The sequence below is a fragment of the Myotis myotis genome, unplaced genomic scaffold, assembly GCF_014108235.1.
Source record: "Myotis myotis isolate mMyoMyo1 unplaced genomic scaffold, mMyoMyo1.p scaffold_m19_p_11, whole genome shotgun sequence".
In the NCBI taxonomy this organism is placed as follows: Eukaryota; Metazoa; Chordata; class Mammalia; order Chiroptera; family Vespertilionidae; genus Myotis; species Myotis myotis.
The window spans coordinates 16,330,083-16,356,198 of NW_023416315.1; the positions used below are offsets into that span (position 1 = coordinate 16,330,083).

The 26,116-nt window shown below is 42.1% G+C and overlaps 1 protein-coding gene across 1 annotated transcript in view; it reads right to left on the reverse strand.

Annotated features, from left to right (window-relative positions):
* The window catches only part of MAGI2 (membrane associated guanylate kinase, WW and PDZ domain containing 2), a 1,152,561-nt gene that overhangs the window by 107,653 nt on the left and 1,018,792 nt on the right, over positions 1-26,116 (reverse strand). The window contains exons 16-17 of the mRNA XM_036327675.1: positions 23,860-24,108; positions 712-897 (exon numbers count right to left, since the gene is read on the reverse strand). Coding sequence (XP_036183568.1) covers positions 712-897; positions 23,860-24,108 — 435 coding nt within the window. The remainder of the gene's footprint in view (positions 1-711; positions 898-23,859; positions 24,109-26,116) is intronic.

A 26,116-nucleotide genomic window follows, 5' to 3' on the forward strand; every position in this document is an offset into this window, starting at 1 on the left:
GAATGAATAAAACAGAGGGGACCAAGGTGAGTGGGTCCATCACTATGCCGCACTCTCCATGTGGGATGCTCACTCACCAGTGAGCTCCCTCCAGGGACTGAACTCTTGAACACCAGTAATGAGTCAGCAGCTCTAAACCAGTCATGAACACACTATCTCCAGAAATAGTGAATTTATGGTGAAGTCTGTGGCCCCTGAAGGCATGGCTGTGAGTCGGGGTGCTCACTACTCTTCAAGCCTCAGGAGGGAGTCCTTGTACAGAGACCTTTAAAAGGCTAAGTGGGAATTTAGAATTCTTATCAGATGAAAATTTTCTAAATGAGCTCTCTCTATACCACAAAACTTCCTCAAGCTTTTCAAAATCAATCTGACTTTGAAGAATCCTCCAGAGTGTCACTGTTAACATGAATGCATGTTGTTTTTATCTTCTGCAGATTTGTAACTCTATCATCTCTGTTGAACGGGCTCTGGCTTAATGTAACCATAAAACAGTACTCCGAGGACAACAGGGAATGGTTGAATATTCCACTGTCATGGGATTCACACTGTTTATCCATAATGTCCCATAGCTTGATCTCCGAATGAAACTGATACTGAGCAAACGGGATATGAGTTGCAACAGAATGCGAATTTTTGCCACGGTGGGAGTAACTCTCAACTTCTGACCCTCTGACACCACTCTGACGGCAGTCAGGTGGCTCGGGCACTCACCCTCCTGAGGAATGATGCGAAGGGTGACACTGAGACCCGCGTCCTTGATCAGCTTCACGATGTCTGCGTGAGGCATGTTGATGATCGACTGGCCGTTCACCGCTAAGATCCGGTCTCCCACTTTGAGCTTTGCACAGCGATCTGCAGGACTCCCATCAATGATGCGTCCGATTTTATGGGGCACAGCTAAAGAAATTCCCAGCAGAAACAGATATCAGGGGCAGTACCAATGCATGCTCTAGTTTTGAGTCCCAGCCCCACAGGAAACAACGTAGTATCAGATTTCCTTCCTGCGTCAGTATATTTGCCTTTTGAAATCATAATCATGCCTCTCAAATGTGGTCCTGTGCCTACTGCTGAGATCAGAGTTTTTAAATTCAAGTGCTTTGCAGTGACAGGTCAATTCCCAACACAAGGACCAGGGCTTCTCAAACTTCGGGGTGTATCATACCACCCCAGGATTAAAAACATAGCTCTTTGGGCCTTAATATGGACTTTGTGAATCGGAACGTCCAGACAGGAGGTAAAGAACATGAATTTTTAAATATTTCCTGCAGAGATTCCAATATATACAGAGCTTTGAGAATCATAGGCATAAAACACTGTGCCTGTGGAGTGCACACTCTAGAGTCAACGATACACAATTTCAGGAAGATACAATAAGCGCCAGGAATTTAATTTTTATCCTTTTCTATTTTGCAGAGAGGAGAAAATAGGAAAGGCCGTGTTTCTACTGTGAAAGGTTACAGATAGCATATGATAAATATATATATTTAAATATGGGCTGTGACAGGCTGGTGAAGAAGTTATGACCAACTCCCCATTCATCTACTAATCTTCAGTTTAAAGGTTGATGCAGTTTTGAAATCTTACCTCTCTCATCTTTCTGATCTAATTTACTAAGTGGGGCTGGGATCTTGCTAACATCTGATACACAATGCATTTCATCAAATCTACGATGCCATCGATGGTACGACACCCCTTTATTTTTTATGCAAGAAAGAAAAAAGAGCCAACTCTGCCAACTAAACAATGAACATGCCATTGACTCTAAGATGCTCTCTAATTTTTAAGATACTAACCTATTAAAATGGGTGACTTTCATTCATGTAAATGTTAGGGTAGCTAGCTGGGGTCAGATATCAATGGTACACAACGTGCCTATAACCTCCCTCAAGGAGCTTACAGTCTAGAAACCTGTTCCCTTTCCTTTCTTCTTTCAAGACAGGGAGCCCCAGCCAGGATATCACTGTCAAGGACTCTGTTGTGTTGCTCTCCCCACGGAAGTCAGGTATTGATTTAATCTGCATAAAGACGCAAAGAGACACCACCTCATTCATTATGCCCTGGGGTGTCTAGTCCTTGAATTCTCAATCTCGTGTATGTGTTACAGTGAAAGGCAGAACATCAGCTAATAACCACGGTAAGGAAGGACAATCAGTGAGTTAATGAACCAGCACCCTGGCCGTATTTCTATTGTGAAAGGTTACATACAGGTAGCACACGGCAACACTGGCTGCACCTGCGTCTCTGAAGTGAAGCTCAGTATGTTGGAAGCTCAACCCCATTTTTATTTACCACAAGCACCGGGGGTTTTAGTTCAGAACACCTTACTTAAAGCATATTCATGATCATCTTAGAATCTATATAATCTTAAGAGAAATGTAATAAGAGTGCATTCATTTACTTATTTTTTTTCAATGACATAGGTATTGCAACTTGTTTCATCTTCAACCGTAATTAGAATGAACTTTCATTCCTGTGTTTGCTCCCTTTCATATTTAATCGTGGCCTTGGACAGTCAATAAATGATCTGGTTTCCCTGACCGTAATGTGCATGTTGTTATGTGTCCAGTGACCTTTGCAAAGTTTCCTGACTTCCCCGAGTTTCTGTTTTTCAACGCGAAAATTGCAATGACATTATCGACCTCACAGGCTGATTCTGAGAATTAAATAAATGATCATATGTAAAGTGACTAGAACAGTGCCTGGCACGTAAGACTTGACTTATCAGTATTGAGTTTTCTTTCATTCTTTTTATAGCTATTATCTGTTTTATGTTTCTGATATCACTACTGAAGTGTCTTGTGCTTGTGTATAGGCACCAGCTCGCGCTCCTTCTACACGGGATAAACCTGTGATACTGCTAAAACCAAAGCAACACTTGCTTAATACAGAGCAATAGCCCCTAAGTATCAACCAGGAAAACTGCTTCATAAGGGAAATAGAGATATGTTTTGGGGATTATATAGACCTCTGACAAGCGAACTCATTTTTTTGGTTGATTTTTCTTTGTTAAATGGCATTTAAATATATAAAATAAATATCAAAAATATAAGTCTTTGTTTTACTATGGTTGCAAATATCAAAAAATTTCTATATGTGACATGGCACCAGAGTTAAGTTAGGGTTTTTCAAAATGCTGACACACCGAGCTCAAAAGGTTCGCCATCACTGTACTAGATGAGGCCAAGACTCCTGTTTATTTTCCTCTGGTTTCACAAAAAAAAAAAAAGATGTTGCAGGTTTCTGTAGGAAATGCCAACTTGTTAGTTAACGTTTGTTACTCAAAAAGAAGTCAGCATAATACAGATCTCTTCATTATACACATTGAGCCCTACACACACACACACACACACACACCCACACACACCCACACAAGAGAGAATGCATGTTAATCCTTAAAAAATCATGTGACATACCTGATAGCATTATCATTTGCAAGTTTACAGTGGAAACAAAAACAGAGGCATAAAGTGGTTAGCAATGTGCCCGTGATCATATAGGCCAACAGGACTAGGACTCCCGGGCCATCAGATTCCATCGCCTTTGCTGTTAACGGAAGTACCGCACTGCCTTTCTTGACTTGACAGTCTTCTCCCTCCACTAGAGCATGTGCTTCATGAGCACCTGGTGCTTTTACTTGGTGACGGCATCTTGCCTCTGAGCAGAGAATCATAGACCCTTCGCCAGTGGCCTTGATCCAGAGGAAGTGGGAGGGAGGAACTTGGCTTGATGCAGGGTCTTTGTGGCAGCTGTCTTCTGACAGGCAGGTGTGAGGAGGTGAAGAGGGGAGTGGAGGGGAGAGAAGGGGAGAGGTGGGGAGAGGAGAGGAAGGGCCAGGAAAACTGGGCAGCTCCTCAGAGCCCTTTTAGTTAGGACTTTACACCACTGTGTCATTCCTTTATTTGAAGTCATTTCTTTGGGCAGTAGAAACACTCACATTTGAAATAAAAATACAGTTTAAGGCACATACAAATGGTGTTTGGGTGATTTGCTGTTTTGAATTATTCATGCCTCTGCTCCCCTCCATTACTGTAGATCACTTAGAATCTACTGCACATAAAACCCCCAATGTTTCAAAACAAAGCTCTCTCACACACAATCTCAAAATCACACAATTTTATGTGCTTAACAACAATAAAAACAAAAATAGGTTATCATTTGTTAATTTCCAGGCATTGTGCTAAGCACTTATTTTAAATCCTTACAGCAATGTGTGAAGTAGCTATAAAAGACTAATAATCATGCTTATTTTATTGTTAAGAAAACAAATAGGTATCAAAGCCAGGATTCAAACCTTGAAGTTACTCTCTTTTTTTTTTGGGGGGGGGGGTACTGTGGCAGGGTGAAAGCAATTTGAATTATGAGGAGTGAGGAAATTACTTGTGAGCCTTAGCTTACAAAAGCATGCTGCTTGAGATTTTCAGAGAGTTCATTGTAAACAGACTTATTTGCTTATTTGCTCTTAGTTTCAAGGTCATTTAGATTTTATTAGGGTAGGTAGAATAAACAACCAAATAAAAGAATGATAACGGAAAAATTCCCTGGTACTCACATAGAATGATTGAGTGCTTACATAGAATCTGAGTGAGTACACAATTTAAAAGTGTATGCCCACAGTTGGAAGTACCCAATATAGTTATTTTAAAAGATATATTTTTATTGATTTCAGAGAGGAAGGGAGAGAGAGAGAGAGAGAGAGAGAGAGAGAGAGAGAGAGAGAGAGAGAGAGAGAGAATCAGTGATTGGCTGCCTCCTGTACGCCCCCCTACTGGGGATCGAGCCCACAACTCAGGCATGTGCCCTTGACTGGAATCGAACGTGGGACCCTTCAGTCCACAGGCTGATGCTCTATCTACTGAGCCAAACCAGCCAGGGCCCCAATATAGTTTTAATCAAATTGTTTTCTATTGGCATTTACTTGAATAAAGACCGTACTTGGAATGCTTGGCAGCTGCAGACAGCCTCACTTTTCTTTTACCAGCATTTTCCTTACACATGTTAGTACATCGAATGTTATTGTACAACAAATCATTGACAAGGGGTGTGCTCAGAGAGGATTCTCTCTGAAAACAAGATGCAGTTCCATTTGCTCAGTTATAAGGTCGAGAGAGCTTATGACTTAAGTGCTTTCTGTGCATTGCTAATGGAATTACAGAGCATGGAAGAGGCCCTGACCTTGGTTTCTATTCTTGGGATGAATGGTACCCATTAATTCTCTGAGAATTGATGACTAAGGTAACTGCCCCAGTGCAGTCCATTTAGACAGCATGCCTTCCAGACATCATCTATCAGGTAGCAACATAAATCAAGTCTTTGGATCAGGCTTCTTGACACAGTGTGCTTAGGATACACAGATATTTGGGAAGAGTTGCAATATGTCATACAGCGTTAGACATACTGACATTTTGGAAGGAGACAATGTCTCACTGGTTAGAAATTTCCCTTTAATTGCAAATCACATAAGTTGTGGGAAAAAGAAAGCCATATTTTTCATTCTTTATTTCTTTCTGGGTAAAACACTACTGCACATTTATACTGAAGTATGTTTTATATTTTCCTGTAGCTCAATCGACTCTTTGGTACTGCTCAATACAGCACTTGTTTTAGTAGGACGATCAGACACACTCAGTTGGACTGGATGCTCTCTAAGTTTGTACTAAAGGCCTGGATTCTTTGGGTCTCTAGGCACACCATTATAAGAAACAATGATCCTCCCCTTTTGCTGTTGGGTTCTCTTCTGGGAGCTTAATGTGGTCTATTCAGGCTATTGGTTAACCAAAGAGTTATTGTGGAGTTCTATGTTGGGTCAGTTTCCATAAAGAAGATGGATGGTCACCCAAAGGATTTTTCTTGCCTTTTCATGAATTTTTTTAGCTGAAAGTTTTAGCTATACTTGAGGGAAAGAGTAGTTGATGCCCCACATTTTTTTTTCTTTCATTTCTTTGTTTTATATATACTTCATGTCAGAGAAGGAAAAACCTGTGACTCATGTTTACATTTAATCATATCCTTGCTAATAGATCTCACACCGTGGAGTTGTATGTGGAGGAAAGCATTAGACAGGGAAAGTGGGTTCTGCATCAATCATGTCAAACTTACAAATGAGAAGTTTCTAAAATGAGAGTGATAAAAATAAATACTTCAAAGGCAATCAATAGCATAAGTTCTCATTAGCTCACAATTTCATTAATTTGTGAAGGTTAAACAACATGCTATTAGCTCCAAAAGGCAAAGGAAGTTAGTTTGGGTTTTAATTCCGTGACCTGATATGAGAAGAATTTTTTTAATTGGATGATTCCATATGGTTTTCTTAAAATAATCTGTGAAAATTATTTACTGTCTTGTTTTAAAATTGTGCGTTGGGGCAGGAGGATTATTTACTCCATCAACAACACATTTCTGCAAAGCAGCTTCGGGGTAAGAGGCCCTTTACTCATCAATAAAACAACACGTGGTATTAGCCTTCAAGAAACTCACAGTCTAGTTGAGGAGGCCAGGAATAATAAAATAAAAATACTTAAAACACAAATGGCGAGTCTGTGATAAAGATCTTCTGTGCAAGAAGAAAGGAGATCACTGAGTCCCTTTGCAGACTCAGAGGCGGTAAGAAGAAGAAAGGTCATTTGAGGAGAGGGAGCAGTGTCTAGGCTGAGTAAGTAGCAGCTCACTTAGAGAAGAACTGGTGGCGGTAAAGAGGGTTCTGTCAAGTCCCTGCAGGAAGAAACGAGGAGGGGATGCTTTGTAGGTGTGAGTCCCTCCTGCCCTCACAACGACAGCTTTCTTATCTGTGATTCCTGATAAGATGCCTTCCCAGCTCATCTAGAGGGACACTGAACATCCAGGAACCACAGAATAGTGATTGTCACCAAGTGTTCCTGTCTCGTCCATCCCTGGCGAAGAATCCTGTTTTTCTGTCTTCAGAAACCCGAGCCAATTTTTAATCTGGCTTATTTTCCATCCTGCCTTCCTAGAAGTCGTGAAGGAGTATGTTCTATGGTGACAAACCCATTCAGCTGGATGTCACTTCCTGGAATGTAACACAGTGTCCTTCAAAAGAGGATTTCTTGGTCACCAAGGGGCGAAGGTGTGGGAAAGGAAACTGGTGTTTGGTATTTTTTTAAACAATTGTGGTAAAATTAAGAAAAAGCAGACAGCATGACTGTTTTCCTCTAGCAGTCTGTGAAATTTAGCTTTCTAAAAATGAACTATCTTCTCTGAGGTTCATAGCCAAATGAGTTGCAAGACCCAAAATCGAGCAGCTGGTGTTTTAAGGACTGCATATTCCAAAAGCGCACTTTCCCCCCAGCACCCATGAGTCATTCTTTTGTGGTTGAACAGTTTCGTTACCCTGCATTTGGTAACAGGCAGATGGTCAGAGGGAAGAATGGGAAGAGGGACCCATCATTAGCAATTTGGGAGCCCAGCTGAACTCGTGTTTCCAAGGGCAGAAAGCACCATACAGAAAGTATTAACTATGTGACTGGAGAGAAAGACACACTCCTCAGCCATATCTGATCTTGTATGCTTTTATTTTGCTGAGAGTACATTGGTACTAGAAAGAAATTTCATTGCACAGGGAATGGTAATTAGCTATTACTTGTGTTCTACTCTTCTGGAACACGGGGCTGGGTTAAGATGCTTCTATTGTTTGGGAAGATTTAGTGGGCTTGTTTGTAGACACAGGGACAGTTTCAGGGGGTGTGACTTGAGCAGTCACACAGGTCCGTGCTCTCCAAAGGGCCTTGTGCTTGACTTAATGGTCTGCTGTCACCATCTTGACATTCTCAATGGCTTTTGAACAAGGACCTCGCATTTTCATTTTGCACCAGGCACGGAAAATTATGTAATTGATCTTATGTAGATAGATCCATAATCTATTTGCTCCTTGAATCACCCCATTGTTTTTAGTGTCTGCAGTGGAAGGTGTAGATGAGAATATGTGTGGTAAAGCTTCTATGAAAAATTATTACAAACGGTGGTAGAGACAGAGCAAAACAATTCCTTTCCTTTGTGGCTGCATTTCTCATTCCCATACACATCACTAGAAGAGGTACTCCAAATAATTTCTGCTAAGTGTATTCTCTTTCTCTCTCCCTCTCTCTGTCTCTCTCTCTCTCTCAACCAACAATTTACACATCATGCCACAGATTCATAGGGAATGGGTTTCGCAGCTCAGGCTCCTTTCCGTTGGTTTTTACAAAGTGTGCTTCTCTGGGTGGAGTGGGCGGAGCGCCAGTTGAACCCAGGTATCTTTCTCTTCGGCTGCTTCCTTCTCTTTCTGATAATTTTCCATCACATGTTTCAAGAAGCTGTTCTTGGCTATTAGAGTGCTTAATAGACTCAATACGTACATCAATTCTCCTGGCAAGAATCTTGCCTCTAACTTGTTTGTTCACAACAGCGCCCACTGCATGCTGGGTGACAATGCAGATTCCTCCAGTTTTGCGACGGGAACATTTGTGAGGCATTCCTTTTTGAACAGTGCCCATTCTCTTGAGGTCTACAATATCACCTTTCTTGCAGATTCACGTGTGTGGCCAAAGGAACAACTCCATGTTTTCTAAAAGGCCAGAGAACATATAGCGGGTGCCTCTCCTTCCCTTTGTGTTAGTCATTTTTATGCATTGCTGGAAGATGGTGGTTCGGCTGAAAGAAAATTAAAGATCCTCGATTCCTCACGTTTTGATTCAGGAGGCCTAAAAATTACCTTAATTCTCTCATTCTGTTGTGAAAATTATTTTTATGTAACAAGTCACTTATTTTTGAGTCATTCACAAAGCAAATGGTCTTTTTTTCTCTCTTCACATTGACTTTAATATATACCACCACATTTCAAGGAGTTTGTGTATTCTTTTGATATGATAATTCCCTCATAATCTGACAAAAGTCTAGATATTAGAGGGGCAGGAACCAAAGAAACTTCAGAATAGACACGATCCTCAAATCTGAAGTTAGCCAGGAGGGAATGGGTGTGGGTATGGAGAGCTGGAGAGCGAGAATGGAAAGACAGTTTCTAGACACTACGTTTTTGGATACATAAGCCTTTATCTTCTGTAGAAATATGTCTCATTTTATTGTATATATCCCAAGAAGTCACCCTTTACCTTGCTAATTTATAGGTAGCTGGGACATTCTGTTCTTTAAATATGTTTTGGTCTGAAAGTTGCTATAGAAAATCTGGTTCCATTAAGTCAAATATCAACCCTGCTCAATATTTTTGCACTTCCCCCAAAGGCCCTGAAAATGATACACATTTCCATCACTCAGTAAGATCAGCAACCCAGGATTCTTCAGTCATGGAGTAGAAGATGAAATTATGTGTTGCTCAACTTGAATAATTTTAGTGAGTAAAACTGTACAGCTTTTAGCAAGCTTTGCATAAAGATAGTTAAGTAGCAAGCTGATTCAGTAATAATGGGATAATTAGAGTTATTAATATTAATATATAATGAAGGGCATCTTCTTTGCAGAGCAGAAAAACAAGCTGTTTTTACAGTCACAGCATATATTATATATGCTAATATATATGACAAAGGTATATATATATGTATATACTATAGTATACTTATATATATATATAAAAACACTGATGTGTACCTATTATTTCTAAAATAATGAAAACAAAAACAGCATTCTAAATTTAAAAAGAAACCAAATATTAGCAGATTCTTAGAAATGTGCATTAAAAAATTTAAAAGATCAAGAGAAAAACAAGAAACAAAAACGTCAAAGTGAATCCCAACATTTTTGAGTGAGATCTGATCTGGAAGACAAATAGGCCTTTGTTGTGATATACCTCTCGAAAATGAGCTTAAATCAGTGGTTCTCAACCTTCCTAATGCCGCGACCCTTTAATACAGTTACTCATGTTGTGGTGACCCCCAATTTCATTGTTACAAATTGAACATAATTAAAGCATAGTGATTAATCACAAAAACAATATGCAATTATATATGTGTTTTCCAATGGTCTTAGGTGACCCCTGTGAAAGGGTCGTTTGACCCCCAAAGGGGTCACGACCCACAGGTTGAGACCCGCTGGCTTAAGTGGAAGTTTTGGAGAGGGACTTAAAACAGCAGCAAGCAATCCTGAGTTTGAGGTGTGGTATTCACTCCCATTCCAAACATGCAAATCTACCTTTTAAAGGGTTAGTTAATGACAAATCCAGTTCCTGAATAAGAGCTTTGTTTCATTAATAATTTCTTACTGAGGGCTTATCAAATTATTACTAGAAAATACTGGATTATCCTACAAAATGAGAAAATTGTATAAAAATTCCAAAATTCATGTCATGATGTAAAAGGGGCAAGGTACAAAGAATAATAGTACTATCTTCTAGTGATTGGAAATTCATTGTAAATAAAACAATTTAATTAAAGTAATATATGCACAAATTTTAAAAAGGGCAATCAATGTATGAAAAACCTTATAAGGAAAAATCTTAGTTTTCTAATTCTCTCCACCCTCTCCAATTCTGTGACCAAAGGCTGGCATCTTAAATCTTTCAGCATTTCTGATTATATTCTCAGGTGGCTATTTCTCAGTTTCTCAACTGAAGTCAATATCCATGTGTCCTGCAAAAGGAGTTTCCACTTTTCTGTCTTTAAAATGCCTTCCCCACTCATGCCCATTCCTTCCTTCTTCATTAACTACCGTTTTATCGGTGTGTAAGAAAGGGAGGAGATAAGCATGTTATCGTGTTAACACCATTAAATAGAAACTAAAGTATCTTTCATAAATTTAAATCAGTTGCTGAAGTTAATATTTTGGTGCACTAGTTAGAATTTGGAATCTTTTTTGGGGAAAAATGATCAAAAATTTATGAGCTCAAACCTTAAAAGTCCTGTTGTCTCCTATAGCCTTGACAGATACACATATAAAAAAATCAACTGATTTCAAGAGTTCAGAAAAATGTCATAAACTGACATTTCATCAACCCCAGGTATTGGGTTAAAATGTTCCATAAAACCACATTTCTTCTTTTCCTCTGTATCTTGCAACTGCCTTTGGAGACGTCACTCCCATCCATGCACTTGGCCCTCAGTAATTTCTCAGCAGGCCCCATAGAAATGGCTGGTAGTTAACAAGCAGGTGTTGCTGACAAGTCATGTTTCTCATTTTTATGGATGCAGTGTATTCTATCTCTGCCACCTCCTGTTTCCTTTTATAGCTTCTGAAATTGTGTTTTGTAAAAAGTCACTTGGCTAACTTCACACCATTTCCCCTGTTATAATAGGTAAGTGTCAAAAGCCATCAGGTGCAATATCAGCTTTCCATTGTATTCCCCTAAGTCCTCTGGTAGATAACAATTTCTTGCAATATTTTCTTAATGCAAATGAAAACAGATACTAACCCAGGCAAAGATCCCTCCCGAACCAGCTGTCCTTTTCAATATGTTATCCAGATGATTACATGAATATTTATTGGTTCTTCATTTTCCACAGAAGCCAACGTTCCTCTAACAGGGTGTATCATGTTTTAACTTGAAATAATGCAAATTTTGCATGACTGGATAAAACTCAATATGAATAGTCCCCCAAGCACAGTGTTCAGGAGCTCAAAGATCTTGATCATATATTAACTTTGAAAACAACCTGCAGCATGACCTCCAAATGGCCAAATAAATCATGTCAGAGTTTTCTTATGTGAAAAGTGAGACCATCACTGCATATGATTTTTCTTATCCTTAGCTTTCTTATTTCCAAATATTGCACGTTTTAACTTTATCTGGAATTTCTGCTCATGTGTATTTTCTCACATCCCTTGGACTTTAAAGTAAGTGTATGTTTTCATTTTTACTAAGCAGACATGTCTCCATAATAATTTCACCTGAGAACATCATCATCGGATGGTATTTATTACTCTAATATGAGAAGTGGAAAAAAAGAAGTGTTGAAGAGCCTCAAAATGTATTTTGTTGTTCAGAGTGAAATACCAATTACACTGTAGAGGGAAGAGACCAAAAGTGAAACAGCACTTAACTGAAAAAATAAAATAAGGATGACAAAAAAGCACATGAAAAGGTCCTCAGCATTATTAGTCTTTAGGGGATAAATGCCAATTAAAACCAAAGTGAGATACCACAAGACACCTCTTAGAATGGTTAAAACAAAAACAAACAAACAATAAAAAACAAAACAAAAAGCAGAGCCTGAAAGAAACAATACCCTAAGGGTGTGGAGCATTTGGATTCCTCATGTATGGGACTATAGAATGGTATAGCCACCTTGGAAATTGGTCCCATAAGAACCGGAAATCCCACTTCTAGGTGTTTAACCAAATGAAATTGAAACCTGTTTTCACACAAAACCTATTTAAAAAGGCTTATAGAAGTTTTATTCATAATCATCAAAATTAGGAAACAACCCAAATATTCTTCAATTAGGGAATGGGTAAAGGAAAACCACATGGTACATCCACACAGTGGAATACTATTCAGCAATTAAGAGGAACCAAATACTGACACCCGAGAAAACATGGATAAATCTAAAATGCATAATGTCAAATGGAAGAAGCCAGACTAAACTCATAAGGCCACGTACTGTATAATTCCATTTCTGCAGGAAAAGGCAAAACTATAGAACAGAAAGCAAGGTCGTGCTTGCCAGGACTGGGGGTGACTGGGGCGGTGGGGGGGGGGGTGGACTTCATTGTTACATAACTAAATGTTTACCAAAACTCACAGAATATAGACCCAAAAGAGTAATTAATATTTAGTATATTTAATTAAACCTTAAAAACGGGAGAAAAGTAAAGAAAGTCAGGGGTTGATAAAGAGGAGGTTTTGGATGGAAATACAGAGAGGTCATAAAGACCTGATGTCAGATGAGTAGGAGAAAGCGGTGGGAGGGGTGTGAAAGGGTCCGGGAAGGCTTCAGAGAGGAAGGGCTGCCTAGCCTGCACTGAAAAAGATATCAGGACTTTTCCAGGTGGGCAAGTATGGGGAAGGCACCACAGCCGCAGGTGAGGCGACTTGCAAAGGCACAGAACTGGAGAGTAGCAGTCTGTGTCATGGGTGTGGAGTGCAATGAGCTCAGACAGTGAGACCTGGTAGCTAGGGCCAGATCATGAGAGGCCAGGCTGTGCCAGGGAGCGTGGAATTTTACAGCCAAAGGAGAAGTCTTTAGGGAATAAATAGGCACATGTCAAAAGCCATCACTAATGAATCGGGAAAGCTAAGTGATATTGTTGGTTGTTTTAGAAAGAGGACCATTGTGGCAGGTGAAGGGTGGACTGAAGGATGAGAGGGAGGGAAGAAGGCTGGAGGCAGGGCGCCTAAGGGCGGTTACAATGCTCCAGAGCTCTGCAGCCTCACTGGGGACTGAGCCTGCAACCTGGGCATGTGCCCTGACCAGGAATCAACCATGACCTCTTAGTTCATAGGTCGACACTCCACCACTGAGCCACACCAACCGGGCACAGGGCCAAACCTTTGAGCTATGTGCTCTTCCTTGCTTATTGGACGATTCTTCTGTCACAATGAATCCATAAGTATACATGTTTATGATGAACAGTTTCTGAACAGAAGGTTTTGGGCACTTCACCCTTGAAAGCAGATGGGCTCATCAGGTGCCCAACATCTGGGCATGTTTGTGGAGCAAACCTTTGCCTGGCTTATAAAAATAAGATCAGGAAGAAATCAAACTGGAAAATGAAAATGCCAAGAGCAGCCCCCACTATTTAGTTAATATTTTTGGCTTTGCATATATCGTAGGAATGCCCAGTGAGTATCACCAGAAAACACTGACTGATTAACCTGGAGAAATGATTCCCACCACATACTGGCAATAGTTTGTTTGGGAAAACAATCCAGCTTAAATTTCAAATTCATTGCTGATCAAATGAACAAATAAAAAGGTTTTGGTGTGGTAGGAAGGACCGGGTAGAGGGACTCCCCGAGTCCTTGGCGAAAGCTGGGGCTCAAAAAGAAATGCCATTTACTCCAGTTCAAATGGGAAAAAATATTCTCTAATAGCATTCTTTCAACATCGCTGAAAAATGATGATAAATAACATCACTGGGTTCAGTTAACAACATGCTTTTAAAGTGGTTGTGTATATGGAACCAGCTTTTCTTATGTAGCTGATGGTTGGGAAAAAAAGAAGAAAAAATAAAATTACAGAGAATTGAATCCAACATGAGGCCCTGAATAGATTATAAGGATAATGTGTCTTCTGAAAAGGTGACCTGCAGGCTTGCAATTGGTTTGAGCCCCCTAGGAGAGGGATGGGCATTTCCCACTGGGGAAGGGTGATTCTGCCTGAAGCCCCGGCCGTCTTCACAGACGCACTCTCCCTGTACCATCCAGCGACTAACAAGAAGCTGCAGGACACAAGCCCAGAGGGAACAGCCACTGATCACCCACGTCCGAGACTTTCAGACAACCGAATAGCTGAAGGTAAGAAGATATCTACACATTCACCTTCTGAGGCTGCCTGGAGAGTCTTTGAACACAATAATAAAAACCCTCTTGAAAAACGATTCCCTAGTGGGAAGAACTCATGATTTATGAGCTCCATTTAAACAATAATAAAAATGGCCCAGGATTCTTAAAAAACGCACTGTGAACACTTAGATTTTTTTTTTATAGGTTGGATTTCTCCTCTTCTTGAGAACAAATACGAATGATGGTGCTTCTCTGGAGGTTTATTTTTATAATTTAACGATCTTTAAATTTGTTAGTGCGGTGAGAATGAAATGTTTCCATGCGTCTTTCCATTTTAATAGAGGCTTCAAAGTTCAGATATCACAGTACTCGGAGTTTGATGCAAAATCTTTTCTTGTTTGCCTGTCTGTTTACTGGTGGGACCTAGTCAGTCAGGTTTAAATTGGGGAACAAAACTAATCATGCTCAGGATTGGAAAAAATGGAATTTAATCAATAGGTCCCATTCATCCTGGTTTTAGTTGGGTAGGATCCTAAAAAGAAAGAATGCGATTCAGAAGTTGTTCACTTGGAACTAAAATGGGCTGCTTTGTGAATGAAGGTTGTGAAAGGAATAAATAATTTGAAGTAATACTTTTTTTAAAGGAGCTTGGGCTGCCGTCCAAACCCTCCTGTTTAGGACAATATAATTATCGCTGAGGTGGTGCTCACACAGATGGACGGCGATTCCAGGAACAGTCAGTGCCAGGATGAGGTGAATCAGAGAGCAGCCCGAGGACAAGGGCTTTGCAACCCAGATGCTTCCAACTTCCTTCGGATTTCCGGGGCTGCCCAGAGGCGCAGAGACGGCCCCTGAGCCCAATTCCTTAGAGAGCCCTCTCACTTAAGACTTCGCCACGCCCTGAGCTGACTACTGAATCACTTACTCGGGCTAAGAACAACTGATGAGAAGTATGTATTCCGGGACACTGCTCTAGTTCCACCTTAGCATAGTGTGACTTCCCATGCTGGCCAGGACCAGCTTGCACAATTCCTCCCCTTAAGTCAGTGATTTTCAACTGGTGTGCTGCGGACATTTTTAAGACATGCGATACCTTACTATTTAGTCAGGGGCACGGACCTCTTTTCCTTTAGATTGTCAAATAAAAATATGACAACAGCCAAGACAATGTGAGTGCCTTGTCTTAAACCAGAAATATATAGAACATATAGTAGAGTTGCATCTTATTAGTCACTTCATATAATAAGGTTGCGTCTGATTGGTTAATTCTTGGAACCAGAAATCTATGGTTCTGGGCACCTGATTTTTAAAAATGCTGCTTTGGAGCAAAAAGGGTAGGTAATTACTATTTTCTTTGGTATATTAATAAAAATTATACCTATTTTTTGTCAGATAGGCAAAAAAATGTAATCTATTTTTTGATGTGCGGCAGAATTTTAGTAATTAGTTTTACAATTTAATGATCTTTAAATTTGTTAGTGCTATGAGAATGAGATGTTCCCATGTGTCTTTCCATTTTAATAGAGGCTTCAAAATTCAGGAATCAAAATACTCAGAGTTTGATGCAAAATCTTTTCTTGTTTGCCCGTCTGTTGAAATGAGATGTGCCAGAGCTGAAAATGGTTGAAAATCGCTCCCTGAGCAATCCTCGGTTGTGTTGCCCGTTCTCAGAGATCCGTCTTGCTGCCTTTGAGGGGTGTAACGTCTGGGTTTAGGTGCAGGGAAAGTCAGAGCAGCATGTGTTCACACTTTCACTTTCATGAGGACAGTGCCAGGTCACTGGGTGAGGGTCCAATCCAATCCCACCAACACAAATTATGTGACAAATCCTTGAAAAGCATGCTCCCAGGAGCTGTGAGGGGTTCACAGAAATGTCACCATGTCTTGCCCTTAAGAAATTTATTTAGGGGACGAAACATAGAGATATTAAAAGTAAAATGGCAATAATAGATAGTAATCCTATATAATAAAGAGCTAATATGCAAATGGTCATCACGCCCTCATGCTGTCACGCCGTCACACTCAGACACTCAACACTGGGGAGAGAGGAGTGGGGACCAGCCAGGCTGTGGCCCAGGAGAGGGACAAGCTGCCCGCCCCGTGCTCCCGGGTGCCAGCGGCCGCACCTGCGGCCCGGGAAAGGGACAAGCCACACACCCTGCAGTCCCAGGTGCCAGTGGCTGCACCTGTAGCCCAGCCCAGGAGAGGGACAAGCCACATGCCCCACGGTCCCAGGTGCCAGTGGTTGGAGCTGCGGCCTGGGAGAGGGACAAGCTGCCCACCCCGTGGTCCTGGGCACCAGCGGCTGGGGCCGTGGCCTGGGAGAGGGACAAGCCGCCCACCCTGGGGTCCTGGGTGCCTGCGGTTGGCCCGGGTGAAGCAAGCCCAGGTCCTGGGTGCCTGTGGCCAGCCTGAGGAGGGAATCCTGGGTCCTGGATATGGCGTGAGGCAGAGGTGGTTAAGGGTGATCAGGCCAGCAGAGGAGCAGTTAGGGGCAATCAGGCTGGTAGGGGAGCAATTAGGGGCGATCAGGCAGGCAGGCAGATGTGGTTAGGGGTGATCAGGCAGGCAGAGGAGTTAGGGGCAATCAGGCAGGCAGGTAGGCGAGCAATTAGGAGCCAGCGGTCCTGGATTGCAAGAGGCAGTTGGACATCCCCGAGGGGTCCTGGTTTGGAGAGGGTGTAGGCCGGCTGAGGGACCCCCACCCTCCTGCACGAATTTCATGCACTGGGCCTCAAGTAACAGACATAATAACAGAATGGAAGCCAGGGAGCAGTCGACAATTAAGGGGCTTACAGGCAAGAATTCCATATAAGAATGAATGAAAAGATTTGAGGGAGAACATGGAGGGGTTCAGGCAAAGTCTAAGGGATGAAGAGATTTCTGAGCTAAGTGTGAGAGACGTTTGCTGTTTGGGAAGTAGCCTTTTCCTCAGAGGGTTGCTGTGAAAATTCTGCACAAGGTAAGATTCTTAGCACAGTGCCTGGGAGAAAGCTTAATAACATTTATTATTAGGTCAGAGGAGACATTCCAAGTGGCAGAAGGCAAAACATGGACACGGGGACAGGAGAGCAAAAGTTGTCTCCGGGGGTAAGTAAGGAACCCAGCTTTGGTCGAAGGGAACAGTGGGGAGCTGTTGGTACAGAGGGGCTGTGTCTACATTACCCAGGGTCTTGGATGTAAGAGAGGCCTGTTGGAATTTTGCCCTGTGGATATTTTTATCAGGGTGTTTTGATCAAGGACTCATTATAGGAAGATTGAATGGTACCGAGGAAGGGCTGCCTTCCTTGATGCACATTGGATCATTAGTGACGGCACTTCACTCCCACCCCAGCCCCTGGCTGCCTCCTGAAGCAGAAAGTAAGTCACTCCCATGCATGTGAAAAGATTGGTTTGATTTAAAACATATGTAGGTCAGTACAGACTAGGAACACAATCTGATCTCTTTTGTATATGCTGATTTTCCAAAAGATTATGAAGACATTTGCTTACTTTATGGTTTTATGAGTTCTATTTAGGAGCCAGATATTTGGGGCAAAGCTGGCCTTTTATGTAGTGCTGCGCCCCCCCCTCCCCATTTCTTCTGTTATAAAAACACTCACATTAACAGTATGGTGAGACTATCATGCCTCCGGAATGAGCTACTACTCTCAGCATAAAGCTCAGAGCAAAAGCACTGGGTCCTTGAAAGAATCCAAAGCAGAGATTCACTTAAGGAGTAAGGGAGTATTCTGTGTCACAAGGCTGGTTCAGAATTCTGAAAGGAAACTTGCTTTTGAAAACCCACGAGAAATCAGTGAGACTCACTTCGTAATTCTCATGTTCAACTGCATGGGCGTAACTTAAGTGATTTTCTAGCAATGACTTCTGGAGTTTACAATGACTTTGAAAAGGTCAAGGTCCCAGCATCAGCATCAATTGCACCAATTACCTTTGTTTTTATGGGCATCAATGAATTAACCTCAATAGGGAGGCTTGAAGAAAACCGACTGCCCCAGCCCAAACCAGCAAGATATAAGATGAGGTGCTTATTGGTTGCCCATATTGAAGCTTTACTTTAGGGCAAAACTTTGTAACTATGGGCCATTAAAAGAAATGTGCCACTAAGGGTTGGTTACAAGGTGTGGAGATAGCGACTGCATCCTGGCGAGGGCTGGGTGAGGCGTGGGGGTAGAACCCCTTGGGGAAGTTGCCTTTCTGCCTCCTGCAGCCTCATTTGTTTTATTTCTCTGTGTTATAAAAAAACACGGTGATTTTACAAGTGTGCCAGGAAGTGACAAAAGGAAGAAAACACTGCCTTAAATTGCTTTAAAAGGGGAGCTGGTTTAGTGCTGTTAAGTGCTTGTTTCAGATCATTTCTTGACAGAGTTAGAGAAGAACACAAGAATTGAAAGTGTTAGGAGCCATCTTCCAAACAAGATAAAGAATGAAAGCTTAAAATAATAGTGTAAGCCAATAAAAAATATGACCCAAGCCTCAGACTTACCCAAAGCTTTTTATAGCCAGACAAAACTAAACCAATAGCTTATTTTTCATGCTGAATCCTGGCATGAGATATATTAGAGCTGGAGGAGGCCATTTAGACCATTTTCCCTTATATTTTAGATGGAAGTCACAGGAAGACCAAGTGACTTGCTCAGGGACACCACAGGGAGTGGGCTTGTTATCCAATGCACTTCTATTTAGTTTAAAGCTGCTGTATTAGGTCAAGACTATAGAAAAGCTCGCTTTGGTTTTAATTCGTACCTCCCCTAAGTTTAAGTGACTTTTCATTGGCTGAATGGTTGGTGATAGGAGTTTTGGTGAGAAAAAAATCTTCATCTGCTTCACTCCTTGTTCAGTTTTACTTCATCCTTTCTTAAAAGGTCATAAAAGACCTGCTAGCTACACTTTTGAATTTCTAGAATAACTTTGAACCTCCAGAGCCTATGGACATCATCAAGGACTTTGAGAGAGTCATCAGGGCATTTTACCAAAGATGATGAACTCTCTCCTAGAACACTGGATTGCCGTGGGCCCTACAAAAAGTCAGCAATGACCAAGTCTGTGCTCCAATCTTTGCCAAAGACAGTACACACATGGAAACAAAGATTTGCAGCGTCAGCACGGAGCTGGAAGACTGTCAGAAGCCAGCAGCGTGCTGGCCAGTGATGTGTTTATAATAAAGACACAGAAACGGAGTCAATGCTGTTAGGACAATAGGAATGAAGGAAGGAAGGGTTGACGTGATTGCTCCCTTATTGTTAACTGCTGAGATTGCGGCCTGAATATGTTCTATCTCACAGCGCTTGTTGTGGGCCTGCATCTACGGGTACAACTTCCCTCACAGGCACCAGCCTCCACTGCGTCGGTCCAAGCTGCCCATGTACGTCTACCCCATACATTTCAACATAACCTTCCTGACAAATTACAGAAAAGCAGGTGACTAAGTGTCACTTTTATGTCATCATTTGTGCCAAAGCATTTCTGGGGAACATCTGGTGGGGGGTAGGGGAGAGCAGAAAGTACCTGTAAGGATTAGGTTACAACTGTGCAATAAAACCTAAATGTCAGAACTCAGCCTTGAGCTGGGGATACCCAAAGACCAACAACCCCACTGCCATGGCCACAGAGACATTTTTATAGAGCAGGCATTCGACCCACTGGGATTCAGAAGGCTACCTGAGCCTTCTATCCTATGTACACAGACCTTTGTGAGAGTAACAACACTTCCCAAATAGACCAAAGTGTCTAGGTTTTGAGAAGCTTCTAACATGGCTTCCAATATTCTGTTTACCGATAATATGGCAATGAACATCTTTGTCTGAATCTTTTTAAGAATCAAAAAATGCAGTTTCCTGTTACAGTTTACTCTTATCCTAGGCTCTATTCTGCAAACCACTTTGTTTTCCCGTGGGTCCAATTTTAAGGTCTGGAAAAATATTTAATATTTTGGATAATGGGACGAAAACGCTCAGGAAGCTCGCTTATTCTCACTTTAAATCAAGACGGATATCCCTGCACCTGGGGTAGAAATCTGTCTGCTCCAGACAATAACTGGCCTCCGGAGTCACTGGCTTTGGAGGGTAGCGTGCTCTTTAATTACATTAATTGATTAAAGAAAATTTCTTCTTTATTTTCTGGAAAAAGAATATTTTTTGGGGAAAAAAAAAGTGAGGCTTTGGTAAAGAGCCCCACGAAATGGCAGGCGATAGTAAACCCAAAATCTCACCTCCCAAGTTCTCAATTTGTTAAACATCTGGCCTCGCCGGCAGAGTTGGCCCCTGTGCCGAGGAAGCTATGGAAGGTGATTCTCTGTGAGCAGGGTGGGAGGTTTACATTCAGGCTCCTTATCTCGCCTCTCTGATATCTTCAATAGAGGTGTTGTGTTTGCAGGAACATTCTCATAGGCACAGCTTTGAGCTTGAATTTTGATGTTTCCCATGACTTTGGTAGGTGATTACCTAGTGAATTCTGGGGAGACTTCCAGCCCTCAGCAAGGGCAGCTTCAGCAGGACTGGTGAGGCTGCCACTGCTCTGTCCGCATGGCTGGCCTGGGCAGCAGGGGGGTGGGGGTTGGGGAAGACCGCGCTCCCAGAAGGCCGGCATCTGGGGAGGGGGAGCTGGCTCTCAGGGATGCTCATCTGCTGCCCAGATTTCGCTGCTCTGGGCTCTCACTGAGCTGTGCTATCTAAGACGAGTACGCTGAAGGGATGAGAAGACAATCCACAGCAGGGATGATGATCAGGAGAACACAACAACATATTTGGTGCCTCGAATATTCTAGGCACTTCCATGTACCCTCACAGCGACCCCATGGCACAGGTATTAAAGTCATTCTCTGTTTACAACTGAGGAAACTGAGGCCCAAAGAGCTCATGTATCTTCCTCACGGCCACACAGCTGATGGATGACGAGCCAGGTTTCACATCCAGGCAGTATGATTGTAGCTCCTGGCTGTTAACCGCACCACTCCCTTGCCTAAAGGTGATGGCGTGCTCTTTGAAGGCATAACAGCATTCTGCCTGCCAATGGAAAGGCTTCAGCAGCCGTGAGAAAAACCACATGTGTGTTCAGGATCCCTGGGCTCAGGGAAGACACGGAGAGGAAAATGACACAAACCCTGAGAATGACCATGACTCCTGAGAACCTGATAGCGTCACGCTCTCCTAGTCTCCCAGAGCCCCGGAGAGGTGACAATGGAGAGGTGGCACAAGGAAGGCCCCTTTCCATTCAGGAGGCACTTAGAACTTCTTTTCAAAATTACAAGTTCAAAAATTATTGCATAAGTATGAGACAGCATCGGGTCCAAGAACCTTTAGGTGCATGTGGCCAATTATGTTCTGTAAATGCCACCCACCATCACTGTAATCACTGCTCTTCCCACAGAACATGGGGCAACCTGCCTTTCACACTCTTTACATTGAAAAGAAATAAATATGAGAAAAAAGAAGCCAGGAGGCATCATGAACTCCAGAATATATTTCCACTCTCCAGGGTGATGTAAAATAATGCCATTTTGAAAATGGTTAGAATTACTCTTTTGAGGTATAATGTCACTTGGTCGGAAGGAAAAATTCACATGTTGATTGTAAGCATTTGTACCTGTTGTTTTCCGAATCTACCTATGTATGAATTTTATTTGCAATAGAAAAAGCATTTGTGGTTTCCTTATGAATAAGTGCATGCGTGCACACACACACACACACACCCCTATACATTCAGCTACAATACTGTCACACTTCAAATAAAGCTGAGACCCTAAGAATATGCTTAACAATTTCATTGCAGCAGTACACTTATTTTTATTCCACTTCTTTACATATCCTTCTCCAATAAGTTATATAAATGACTGGAATAGCTACAAAAGTTCTCTGTAAACATTTCCTCCAAGTATAAATTATTGGAAGACTGCTTATATAATTTATGAAAATCTTTAGTCTTGTGTCCTTTTAATCTTGGTGAAGCCATCCTACTGACAGAATTCTGCTTTTGCTCTATGCATTAAGGTTGAATTTATTTCTTCAGCTTATCACGAAGAAAAAGAGAAATGAATCTGCACTTTCACATGGATGTCACTTAGCTTCTGCACATACTCACCGAGGCTTAATGCTTCTCTAGTTTTCACTCTTGAGTTTGTCAAAGCTGAAGCTAATCAGGGCAATTCTCTCCATTTAGTTCTGGTGGTGTTTTGATAACATTAAGTTTATCATAAAAAAAGTTCTTATTCCTTCTAATGCTTTGATTTCTTGAGTATTGTTTAACGCACACACCTCTCTCCCCAACCATGTGCTGGAAACAACCACAATTTATAAGAATTTTAGGCACCACATGATTCAATTATTTTTTCTCTTACTGCTCTCTATTCTGGTGTTTTTATCCACAACATTTTGGGCTAAATGACCTCAGCATTATAAACGAACAAGTGTTCCCATCGCCTCTCTGTCCTGGCTGCTGAGGAACCTCCGGATAGGACTGCTGAAAGGAAAACCTTCAGGAACGCCTTTGTATCTACAGAGATGATTGACTGGAAGAAAAATATGACCTGTGATTGTCACCTGTTGTGCAGAATCACGGAATCTTAGATTTGAAGGAGCCTGAGGAGGTGAAGTCTTCCATTTCTCCCGCCCGTGCTGCTACTACCCAAGGGGAAGGCGCCACTACAGGACCTACAGGGCTGTTTTAATGGCTCCCAATGTCTTTGTACTTCCACTCTTTTTTTTTTATAATATGTTTTTATTTATTTAAGAGAGAGAGGAGGAAAGAGAAACATTGATGAGAGAGAACTAGCAATCGGCTGCCTCCTGCACACCCCGCTGGGGATCAAGCCTGCAACCCAGGCATGTGCCCTGACCTGGAATCCAATTGCAACCTCGTGGTGCATGGGGTGATACCCAACCAACTGAGCCACACCGGCCAGGGCATGTACTCCCACTGTTGCTCCCTTCCCACAATTTCATTTTCCACAAGCAGCTGGGCTCATCTTTAAAAAACGTCAGTCAGATTTCTGTCCATTGATTAAAACCCTCCAGTGGCCCCAGTGATTTAGACCACAATCCAGACTTCTGCCCAAGGGCGTAGGAAGCCTCGCGCCCTGGCTCCTGTCCCCTCCCTGTCCACCCTGCCACAGCCACCGGGCTTCTGTGAGCTCCTTCCCCCCTCAGGGCTTCTGCTTAGACTGCTCTCCCTGATCCTCTGCCAACCTGGTTTCATCCTATCGCACAGGCGCACCCTCCCCTCACACCAACACTCCCACTTCACTCTGTTTTATTTTCTTTCCAGTTCAAAATGAGGGAGGAGCTTTTATGGGCGTGTTGGACTGTCCTGAGCCAAAGGTCAGCAACATCTGGCTAATCAGTGTTCAGGATGCCTTCTGGGTGCCTTCCAGGCGCCCTGGTATGCCTCCCCCAGTCCCCCCACCTGCTTGCCAGCATCCCCACCACCAGAACAAAAGAAAACAGATCTCTCCTTCAAAGGCAGGCGAAGCAGCCACTTACTTATAGTGGACCCGGACTCAGGCCTGTTCAGGGAGCTGATGATGACGAAGCCGAAGCCTTCGTTCTCTTTCCGGTGAATGACCACGTCGCTGGTCTGCAGGCTGTGGGACGCGAAGCCTTCCGGGGGAGAGGCGCTGCCACTGGGGGCAGCGTGGTTGCTGTTGGTGTAGGTGGCGTAGTCACTGCGTGGAGAGCTGTGGTGGGTTGATACGGAGCCTGGGCTCCTCCCGTTCTCTGGGCAGGGCTCCCCTGCAACAAGGGAGAATGCAGGCGCTTGGTTATTTAACAAGGTCTGGGGGAGTGCCTCCTGTGTACCAGGCACAGCTCTAGATACCAGCATTGTGACCAGACTGGTTGACTGGCTTCTATTCCCCCCAGAATTGCAGAGCCCAAACCCCTCAACTTTCCTAAGTGCTGCTCCCTGTTTGCATTTTCCCCTTGTTAAGACTGCAGCCCCGCAGGACAATGTCTAGTTAGAGACAGCGGGCTTCTTAGTTGCATAATAATAATTGATCACAGAAGATCATAAAACAAGTGGACAGGTTCTTCAATGGTACTGTGAACACGAATTACTTAAAGAGCTTGTGAGAACTATCTTTAGAGTCCACACATGGCAAGTTTTTTCAGTAGATCTAGGGAAGACTGGGCACAGGAGTCTGCCTGCAGGTTCAAGGTCAGACTTCGAGAACTGCTGCTGTAGGAGTCTTGGAAGTGGGGTTAACAGCCCAGGGGGTGTCTTTGTAAAGTGACCTATCATCATTTTACCAAGGAGCCATGGTTTTATTTAATTTTATGATATTCTGTTAGCCTAGATGTGTTCACTTCCTGCAGGTAGGAAATATCCTTCTTAAAGTAGTTTGCTTACTCCAGGATCTGACAATGTTACCAGGCTAAGGAGCAATGAGTTTTGAATCATTAAGGGAAGTGTTGGAGGCCTGGCTCACTTACATTCTGTATTGTTAAAAAATAGAATCTATTATCAATCAGATAAACCAAATCACTACTTTCACGAGAAAGCAAGCAAGCATATTCACAGAGAGAAGTGATAGACAGTTGGCAGCCAAGAGAAGCTAGTTTTTAAAATGAAAGTTGATCTGTCATCTAGAAAGGATTTTGTCATTTTAATTTAATACCTAGGTGATGGTATCTTGATTAAAAGAGCTGACATGGCACCTAGAATACTGTAATTAGAAATAAAGCTGTTTCATCTCCATCTTACAATTTAATTAGTGTACTCAAAAGACGTTATGGAACAGAGGAATATGGAAAAGAGTCACAATTAATGTTTTTTTTTTGGGGGGGGGTTGCTAGATATGGTCTCCTATTTAGAAGTCTGGAAAGTGTCTTGTTAAAAATAATTGGCAAAAGCTCCAATGAAAGACCTTAACTTTACAAGCTGCAATTCCATTCTGAAATGGAAAAATTAGGGAGAAAGAACAGACTATAAGAAAGGTTCTGTGGAATACTATGCTGCTGTAAAAAGGAAGGAATTCTTACCATTTGCAGCAGCATGGATGGAACTGGAGAGCATTATGCTAAGCGAAATAAGCCAGTCAGAGAAAGAAAAATACCTCATGATCTCACTCATTTATAGATAATAAAGAACATTATATACTGATGAACAAAAATAGATGCAGAGGCAGAGAGGCATCACATAGACTGTCAAACTACGGCGGGAATGTTGGGAGGGTTGGGGGGGAGGTGAGAGATCAACCAAAGGACTTGTATGCATGCATATAAGCATAACCAATGGACGCAAGACACTGGGGGCGGGGGAGTGGGGAGGGCAGGTGATGGGGGGGAGTGGTGGCTGGGGGAAGGTCAATGGGGAAAAAAAGGAGACATATGTACTACTATTTGTAATACTTTAAACAATAAAATATAAAAAGCAAGGTTCTGTTACACAGATACCTTAAGGAAAAGAAGCTGCATTCATTCATACACCCAGATTAAAAATGGCCTTATGAAAAAGCATTTACTTCTTATTTGTAATTACTGAATAAAATCTAGGCTGCTGCTTATTATCATTTGATAAATTTGATTCTGGGGTAAGATTCAATTAATCAGGCTTTAATAGAAGGAAACAAATGGATGCTTTTCATCTGTAAGAAATGTAATGAAGTCACAAAAGAACAAAATGTCAATGTCAAAGCCTTTCCCTCTTTTCTATCAAATTAAAACTGCCTGTAAAATGTACCCTCTCTGCTAGAAAACATCATCCAAAGGCGCACAGTTATTGTCTTGGTGAAGCACATGT